This window comes from Mandrillus leucophaeus, unplaced genomic scaffold (genome assembly GCF_000951045.1).
Source record: "Mandrillus leucophaeus isolate KB7577 unplaced genomic scaffold, Mleu.le_1.0 Scaffold171, whole genome shotgun sequence".
Lineage (NCBI taxonomy): Eukaryota > Metazoa > Chordata > Mammalia > Primates > Cercopithecidae > Mandrillus > Mandrillus leucophaeus.
Window position 1 is genome coordinate 898689 of NW_012101710.1, and position 9616 is coordinate 908304.

Genomic DNA, 9616 nt, shown 5'->3' on the forward strand with positions numbered 1-9616 from the left:
CCCCGGCTGGAGTGCAGTAGCGCGATCTCGGCTCACTGCAATCTCCGCTGCCCAGGTTCGAGCAATTCTCCTGTCTCAGCCTCCTGAGTAGCTGGGGTTACAGGCGCCCACCACCACGTCTGGCTAATTTTTGTATTTTTAGTAGAGAGACGGGGTTTCACCATGTTAGCCAGGCTGGGCTCAAACTCCTGACCTCAGGTGATCCATCCTCCTGCCTCAGCCTCCTAAAGTGCAGGGATTACAGGCATGAGCCACCACACTCGGTTCATCTGATTCTTAAATAATGGTATTTTTAAAAATTACATTATATGGAAAAAGAAAAAAGAAAAAGGAAGGAAGGAAGGAAGGAAGGAAGGAAGGAAGGAAGGAAGGAAGGAAGGAAGGAAGTAAGTAAGTCACCCGAATGGAGCTAGGGCCGTTGTGCTGACATTCATTGAATCCCTGCTGTTTTCCATGCTCATTCCATCCGGGCCTTTCTGTCTTCTGTTTGGACCCCCTGATCCATCCCATGGGAGAGCTCAGAGGAGGAGCTGAGCCCATCACTACCGGACACACAGCCACCCCCTGAGCACACACGGCCACTGCTCTGTCCTAAAGTGACATCCAAAACCTCCAAGTCACACTGGGCTCAGAGCCCTCTTCTTCCTTTCTGTTGCATTTCTGTGGGTGGCTACCCCATCTCACTTGAACCATCAAGCAGACACTGGCAACGCCTGAACACGTCTCAGACCCAACCCCTCTCCCTGGGGGTCTAGATCCATATTCCCTGCACGTAGTCACGGTCACCAAATTTAGACAGTTAAACTCTTTATGTTTTTTGGATACTTGCAGATTTCACACAACTGGTGAAAGTAAAATGTAGCTGTCAGGATTATTAAACAGGAAGGGAGATTACACTGTGGCAGTGTACAAAATATTGCCTTCCTGGGATTCTCCTGTGACATGTTCTCTATTGATAGGCAGAGGAAGCATTTGTCCTAGTTCTGGCCCATTAGGAAATTGACAGTGGTCTGTCCTATACCAAATTAAACTGTCTGTCCTGAAACACGGACCTCTCCTTTCCAGCATGATGTCCCAGGCACACAATTAGTCTTTTGGTTTCAGAAGCCTTCAGGAATAGTGGTTGGGTTTTTTTTTCCTTCTTTTAGATGGTTACACAAAGGATGAGGTTATTTATATCTGTGAACACACTGCCGATTAAGCTAAGCATCTTGTCTAGTTTGTTAAGTAAGGCTGGGCGCACCCGGCCACACTCCCCTGACCCTCGGGGCTGTGCCAGGAGAATTCCAGGGCTCCGGGAGGATGGTATCTGCTACTAGGAGCGCCTTCCTCCGGAGGGAAGAGAACTGTGCCTCTCGAGTTCTGTTGCTGTCGCTCAAAGGGAAAGTGAGATGCCGGCAGGAACCTAGCGGACACTCTGACTCTTCCGATCGCCTTATTTCTTGGCTGCCAGTTCGCTGGCGGTCAGTAATGAGGCAAACCTTGGACTCACAGAGCTGGAGGGAACAGCAGGATCCCCGCTCCAGCCCTGCCTTTCACAGACGAGAAGTCAGAGTCCTAGCAGGCAGCCAAGGGTTGGACTTTTCCAAGGCCACGCGGCTACTAAGGGGAGACTGACTCCGGAAAGCTTGGTGTTCAGATGCACACGTATTGGGTTTTCAGATGTTGCAGACCCTTGTAAATTAACTGCAGGACATGGATTGTGTCGATGGAGACTTGACCTCTGGCTCCCGGAATGTGACAACCACAAAAACCTCAGGATATATCCTTTCCATTTACAGATGTCGAGGCACCCGCATATGCGTTACTTAAGATATCTCTGCCTCAACATCTGTGTGTGTAAAATGGGGATAGTGAGAAGTCTGGTCTGTGTGTTCACACAGTTGTTATGAACATCGTATGAAATGACAGATGGAAGTGGTGTTGAAAATGACAGGTGCTGGACAGGATGAGGGGATTCCGGCAATGATGATGGCGATGAGGATGGCGGCAGTGGTGGTGGTGGTGAAGTCCTGTCAAAGCTTTAACTGTCTGGAAGCTGAGTGACTAGAACACCAGGGAAAACACCTCAGAGGGGACATCAAGCTGGAGCTGCTGCAGCCTCGTTTTCCTAACATGAGGGGCATAACCACAGCTGTGGGGACGGAACAACTTTTCTAAATTCCAACCTGCCAGCATACGGACCTCACCAGATGTTGTGCCCTGCACGGGGGAGACCAGGCAGTGGCTCTGGCCCTGCTGCGAACAAGCCCTGTGTGCAGGGACCATTCCGCCTCGATTTTCAGAAGAGCAGAGGGCTGCTTGGACCACGAGATTGGAGAGGGTGACTGCGCCAGGGTGGGTCCTTTGGGGCCGCAGAGAGCTGGAGCTGTGCACTGGGGCGCTGGCTTCCTTGTTGGTCTGTGGTCTCCAATGGGGGCCTGGGAGCAGCAGCATGGGTTCCATGGGTTCCCGCAGCTTGGCTGACCCTTCTTGGGCTGCTCAGAGACTCTGGTCAGGATTTGCATTTGACACCCAGCTGTGCCTCCTGGGGAAACCGTGTGGGGGTGGCAAAGGCGACAGTGGCATCCATGGCCATGACCGCCCAGAGGGCCTTATCATCATCTCCAAACCTCGCAACTCAAAGGCCAGGGAGCTCAAGATGCCTGAGAACCCGTCACCTGCCCCAGATCACTCAATGGCAAGCGACAGAAGCCAGGCTGAGCCTGCACAGTTCCAGCTTCACAGCTCTGTACCGAGATGCCCAGTGGGCCACCCCTCCCTGGGCAAGGGCTTCACCTCCGTCATGGGCCTGGTCCTCAAGCCAAGGATGGGGGTTTTGGATGTTTCTCTTCTCTTTGAAACCCCCGTTGTTATATCTAGGACCAGTGACACCCACACTCCAATCAGCCCTCACTCCAAAGTCTGAACTTTGCCTCCAGGGCAGAGTAGGGCAAGGGTGGTGTTCTGAGGAGCTGCCAGGGGCTTCACCTGGGACCTGCCTCCCTCCCTACGTTCAGGTTCAGCCAGGCAGGGCTGAGACGGGCAGCCTCCAAGATGAAGGCGGCTGGGCGACACGGAGGCTGGGCGGGGGCTATGGGCAGGTGACTGACTTTTCTGGTTGTGGTCTTCCTCTGTAAAGCGGGATCATGGTCTCCCCTCACTGGGTGACTGTAGGGACGCAGAGCTGACCTATGTGACCATCTGAGAGACAGAGGAAGCTCAGCCAGCCTGGAGACGACCGTCTCGTCCCCTCCACCCTCTTAGGCATTGGTGCAGGCTCCAGAGCCCTTGGACACGGAGTGACTCACTCTAAGAGCCCCACTCCACAGCCTGGAGTGTGAGCTCAGCAACAAGGGACCAAACTCTGGGCCGATGAGAAGCACAAGGCAGGTGTCCCAGGTGGCCCTGCCCGGGCAGGGCCTGCAAACCTGACAGGCCGCAGGAGGGCCCAGGCAGGACACATGGTGAGGGTGCGGGACTCCTGGGGTGGCTTCCAAGCCCTAGGATGCCCATCTGTGTGACTGTGGCAGTTTCCTCGTCTGTAAAGAGTGGGTGAGTCTGTAACCGCAGTCGTGAGGACCCTGGAGGACCCACAGGACACCGCTGCTATTGTCAGTGCAACCCTCTCCCACGCTGAGCCCACAGGTCCAGTAAATAACTGAGTGGATGGATTCTTGTCTTGTCCCAGGCATGCCCTCCCGTCTCCCCATCAGCCATCACTAAGGAAGCACAGCACTCGTGGTGCCATCCATCTCCCTGCTGCTTTCGAGAACGCAAGGGGACGCAATGTCCCTCCAGCTCTGGACACCTGAGGCCAGCCCAGCCCTCCTCCACATGGTCCCCTCCCCATTGCCAGCCTTGGGAGGGGCTAGGACTCCAGCCCACACGTCTAGCCCACCCCCCTGCTTCGCCAATCCCTGGGTCCTGGGGTGTTCAAACCAGCCCAGGAAGTTTGAACTTCCTGAAGATCAGACTCCAGGAAGGGGCTGGGGGTGGACCCTTGGAGGTGGCTCCAGGATCCAGGAGTTCTGGGATTCCCAGCATGGGGAGTGTCAAAAAGAAAGGGGGCCGGTGCTCTCAGGGGTGCGCCTGCTTGGCCCACACAGACTCCCCACTATCTGGACAGGAGCTGGCTGGAGGCGGCCGGGGCACCATTCCTTGGGGGGGCGGTCCTCCTGCTGTCTTAGTACCTGTCAACGATGCAGGCTGTGGCCTCGTGGCTGATGGATGAGGAGTAGGTCTGCCACTCGCCCCGGGGCAGCTCTCGCACCTGCACGGTGAAGTACCGGATAGGGGAGGCCCCATCGCTGCCCGGGACCCACTGGAGCCGGAGGCTGCGTGCGGTCACTTCTGCCTGGGGTACCAGGAGGTCTCTGGGGGGTGCCGGCCGCTCTGCAACCAAATGAGGACAGACCAGGGACATGTGAGAGGCTGCCCTTCCCAAGGAGGATCCCCAGGAGATCGCTCTGTTGCCAGGCTGGAGTGCAGTGGTGTGATCTCAGCTCACTGCAATCTCTGCCTCCCGGGTTCAAGGGATTCTCCTGCCTCAGCCTCCTGAGTAGCTGGGACTACTAGCATGTGCCACCACACCCAGCTAATTTTTGTATTTTTAGTAGAGACAGGGTTTCACCATGTTGGCCAGGATGGTCTTAACCTCTTGACCTGGTGATCCGCCCGCCTTGGCCTCCCAAGGTGCTGGGATTATAGGCATGAAACACCATACCCAGCCAAGCAGCTGTCTTAAGGCTGACTTTGGATGCACTACTCGTAGAGACCAACAGACAGGAACAAAGCCACATAGGGGTCCCTAGGCTGCCAGACCACCAGGCACTGTGTCTGTGATGACTGCTGGGGTCCCAGGGTCTTGGGGGCTGCTCCAAGCCCTGTGGTGCCTTTGGTCTCTCTTTTTCTGATGTTGGGCTCAGTCCACCTTTAAAGCTGAATTCCCTCCTTCTTGCAGTCACCCAGGGCCTAAAGCATCTATGGCGTCTACTCCGTGCTGCTGTAGGTGAGGACACCTCTGGGCTGTCACTGCCTCTGGTGTCTGCAGTAGCTTGGATGGGGGACGTGGGGCGCCCGGGGCCAGGCCCAGCCTGGAGTGCCCATCGTCTGCCACTGCTGTGCCTCCGCACCCCATCGATTTCAGCAGAGAAGCCCCGCAGCGGGAGGAATAATTGTTTAATTGTTTATCATGAAGATTATTGATTTTGATTAGAATGCGTGGCATGTGTAAAGTGGCGATTGATTGTTGGCCTGCAGTGGCGGGTGTGGGAGGAGGGCTCCAGTCTCACTTCATCAGCACTTGCCTCTGTAAGCACACAAGGTGGCCCAGAGTACCCCATTTCAAAGGCTCTCTTGGACTTAGTGGTAACTAGCAAGCCTCTTGGATTCCCTCTCCCTGAGCCACGAGGATGGAGGAGGGGAGAAATCTCCGAAATCTCTGGGCCCGATTATCAGGTGGCATAGTGTGGGGTGGGACAGTGGGGCAGGACCGCGGGGCGGGACTGTGAGGCAGGACACGGGGAAATAAGGGGACCTGCTGTGAGACCGTGTCTGTGATGCACCTGCACACGTGCCTGGCTCGTGGGAGGGGCACAGTCAATGCTTAAGATAAATGAACCATAAAACCACACGAATACATTAGAGAATGAAGTCAAAATGTTTGCTTGAGAGAGCCATTACCATCTTCCTGAGAAGCCTTGAGTGCTGATACCTGGGGTGGCAGCAGGGCAATGGGGGTGCCCGTTTCACAGGGCACCTCTTCCATGTGCTTTAATTGCAGAAGCACCTCGGGTGTCTGTGGTGACTGAGTGCTTTTGTCTCTCCAGCTAATAACATTAATAATAATGATAGTGGTACTGGTGATGGAGGGGATGTGTTTTCATTGAATGCTATGGGAAGACAAAAGGCAGGGGCTCACACCTGCAACCCCAGAGCTTTGAGAGGCTGAGGTGGGAGGATCGCTTGAGCCCAGGAGCTGGAGACCAGCCTGGGCAACATAGTAAGACTCCCATCTCTACAAAAATTAAAATAATTAGCTGGATACGGTGGCTCATGCCTGTAACCCCAGCACTTTGGGTGGCCAAGATGGGTATCATGGTAAGACTCTGTCTCTTCAGAACATAATTAGCTGGGTGGTGTGTGCCTGTAGTCCCAGCTACTGGGGAGGCAGAGGTGGGAGCACGGCTTGAGCCCAGGCATTCCAGGCTGCGGTGACCTATGATCACATCACTGCACTCCAGCCTGGGCAACAGGGCAAGACCTTGTTTCAAAAAAAAAAAAAAAAATAGGAGCCTGGCCAGAGCCATGTGCTCCAAGTGTCCCTGCAGCAGTGCCTGGAAGCTCCCTCCTGTCCTCATTCCCACAAGGTCCCTGGGTCTGGCCGCGATGTCAGGACCTGGAGTGGGAGCCGGGGCTGCTGAGGTGAGGGTCCTGTGGCACCAACCCTGGGCACTGAAAGGCCCAAGGACGTGCACAGAGCCCACTGAGAAGAGCGCCCGCTATAGACTCATGGGAAGAGTTGGCCTCACGGTGTTGGGGCGGATCCAAATCTCAGCTCCGCAGTTGTGTGTCTGGGCAAATTAATAAAACTCTCTCAATTTCCTCCGTCTCGTCTTTGGTAAAAATCGGAGTTAATGACATACTGCTCCGTGGGCTGCAGGGAGGATAGGCCAAGTGCAATGCACAGAGCACCTGCCCCCGTGTGTGAAGCAGGGCCCTGCTCGCCCCAGCAGTTCTCATCAGGAAGTCAGCTATTTGGAAAACTTACTTACTGAACACCTGCTAAGCAGAGGACATGGGTTTAACATCAGAGACTGGGGGCTGCCTTCAGGGAGCTCACCCTCAAATGTGGTGACTCTGCAGCCTTGCCCCAGGTACTCAGACTCTGTGAGCAATGTTGCTCTCCTTAAACCCGAGACTGCCTCACATGTCTGAGAGAGCAGATGTGAGGCTGAAGGTGTGAATGAATGCTCACGTGTCTGAGACAGCAGGTGTGAGGCTGAAGATGTGAATGAATGCTCACGTGTCTGAGAGAGCAGGTGTGAGGTTGAAGGTGTGAATGAATGCTCACATGTCTGAGAGAGCAGGTGTGAGGCTGAAGGTGTGAATGAATGCTCACGTGTCTGAGAGAGGTGTGAGGCTGAAGGTGTGAATGAATGCTCACGTGTCTGAGAGAGCAGGTGTGAGGGAGAAGGTGTGAACGCAATGCTCACGTGTCTGAGAGAGCAGGTGTGAAGCTGAAGGTGTGAATGCAATGCTCACATGTCTGAGAGAGCAGGTGTGAGGCTGAAGGTATGAATGAATGCTCACGTGTCTGAGAGAGCAGTGTGAGGCTGAAGGTGTGAATGAATGCTCACGTGTCTGAGAGAGCAGTGTGAGGCTGAAGGTGTGAATGAATGCTCACGTGTCTGAGAGAGCAGATGTGAGGCAGAAGGTGTGAATGCAATGCTCACGTGTCTGAGAGAGCAGGTGTGAAGCTGAAGGTGTGAATGCAATGCTCACGTGTCTGAGAGAGCAGGTGTGAGGCTGAAGGTATGAATGAATGCTCACGTGTCTGAGAGAGCAGGTATGAGGCTGAAAGTGTGAATGCAATGCTCACGTGTCTGAGAGCAGATGTGAGGCAGAAGGTGTGAATGCAATGCTCACGTGTCTGAGAGAGCGGGTGTGAAGCTGAAGGTGTGAATGCAATGCTCACGTGTCTGAGAGAGCAGGTGTGAGGCTGAAGGTGTGAATGAATGCTCATGTGTCTGAGAGAGCAGGTGTGAGGTTGAACATGTGAATGCAATGCTCACATGTCTGAGAGAGCAGGTGTGAGGCTGAACGTGTGAATGCAATGCTGTTTGATAGTGTGCCCGGCTCCGTATCAGCTCAGTGGGTGCTTTGTAAATGCTCACATCCCTTCTCTTTCTACGAAGGGAAGGCCGAAGCCTCCCAGGTACCCCACAGACTCCAGAAGGCCTGACTGAGGAAGCGGTGCCCGCCACGTCTGCAGTACCCCTGGGTCCCCCAAGGTCTTACCTCTCTTCTCAGTGGTGATGACTGTGGCCTCCAGTGGCTCCCCCCAGCCCTGCCTCGTCTTGGCGGACAGCCTGAAGATGTATGCGGACTCCGGGGCCAGGTCGGTGGCTGTGAACTGCCTCACTGTGGCGCCGACCTCCACGGTGGTGAAGGTGTGGGGGCTGCTGCTGGCCAGGCGGTAGGCAATCTGGTACCCTGCAGGCAGGCGACACGGGAGACAGCTGCTGAGCCACTCACCCACAGCACAGGGAAGCCCTGTGCCCACACCCTGTGCTGACCTCTGGAGTAGAAACCCCGGCAAGGCCATCTGTCTCTTCCCCATTCCTGGAGGTCACTGCCTGTGCACTGAAGGGTGGTCTTGGGGCTGTGATGAATGGTGGGGTTCCACGTGGATTTCCCTGTGAGCTTGTTTCCTGCTCCATCCTTCACCGGAACAAGGTGTGAACATTGGTTCATCTTTCCTGAGGACGCTGGCACACGGCGAGCATGCCACAGGGACCCGGTCCCACCCTGCTCCCCATGGGGCTGCAGAGGGCTGTGCCTTTTCAGTCTCTGCCTCTCCCTCCCTCCTACAGTCTGGCTCTCCCACTCCTTCTCTGAGGAAGTCCTTTAATTCTTGCCAATGGCAGCATGACCTGCCCAGGCAGGACAGCAGCTCCACAGCTGCCATTCCTCCTTCCCTCCTTCGTCTTCCCTGTCTGCCTGCACCTCTGACCCCCAGCTCCCTCCAGGGACCCCGGCAACATCCATCCAGGGACCCCGGCAACATCCATCCAGCCCCTTCTGTGGTCCCACCCCTCCTGAGCAGCTCCACCAGGGCAGCTCTGCTTACAGAACCCCCCTGTGCTTCCTAGTTGAGGGACGGTTCCTGGCTTGCTAAGTTCCTCAACTGGGAGGGGCTTGGGGCTGAGCAGCTGTTCCTTATTAACGACCACCCCTCTCCACTGGCCACCCCAGGCCTCCCCCGCTGGCGTCTGGAGGAGCCTTGTCAACTCTGCAGCTTCAGTCTGCACCCTGCCTGGCTCAGAGACAACGTGTGGTCCGGCGGCTGAGCTCCTGTGCTGATTGAAGCCAGAAATAATGGGGCGCTGTGGCTTCCAAAAAAAATTAATAATCATTGGTGTTAAACAAGGGAGGATGCATAGGCGGAAGAGTCGCACCCTGGCCTCACCAGTGCTGCCTCTTCGTGGAGTGGCCTCTGCATTGGGGGCTCACCCTCTGTGGGGAGGAGCTGCCGAGCGACCCCACGCTGCCTGCCCCCCGCCTTCAGCCTCTGTTCCGGGTGAACCCCTCCCTCTCTCTGCTCTTCCTGCTCTCGGGTCTCTGGCTCATGGACGACCGAGCTCACAGGCATGCTGCCAGCTCCTGCGCCTTGTCACTCATCCAGAGGTTTAACGAGTCCCTCCCCAGCCCGCTATCTGGGAGGTGGGAGGACAATTACACAGAGGTCAGACTTCAAGTGCATCCTTGCATCAGGCCTCAGGCATCACCGATCACTGTCAGCATCGTCATCACCACCACACAGACAGGGACACAAGCCCTGCCCTGTCCATGACACCACCACCTCTAGGCCCAGGTGTCTGCAGGACCCTGAACTTAGGTCCCCAGAGTGGCC

The 9616-nt window shown here is 55.7% G+C and overlaps 1 protein-coding gene across 1 annotated transcript in view; it reads right to left on the reverse strand.

Annotated features, from left to right (window-relative positions):
- The window catches only part of SDK1 (sidekick cell adhesion molecule 1), a 707360-nt gene that overhangs the window by 116267 nt on the left and 581477 nt on the right, over window positions 1-9616 (reverse strand). Inside the window, exons 29-30 of the mRNA XM_011976935.1 lie at window positions 8002-8196; window positions 4173-4374 (exon numbers count right to left, since the gene is read on the reverse strand). Coding sequence (XP_011832325.1) covers window positions 4173-4374; window positions 8002-8196 — 397 coding nt within the window. The remainder of the gene's footprint in view (window positions 1-4172; window positions 4375-8001; window positions 8197-9616) is intronic.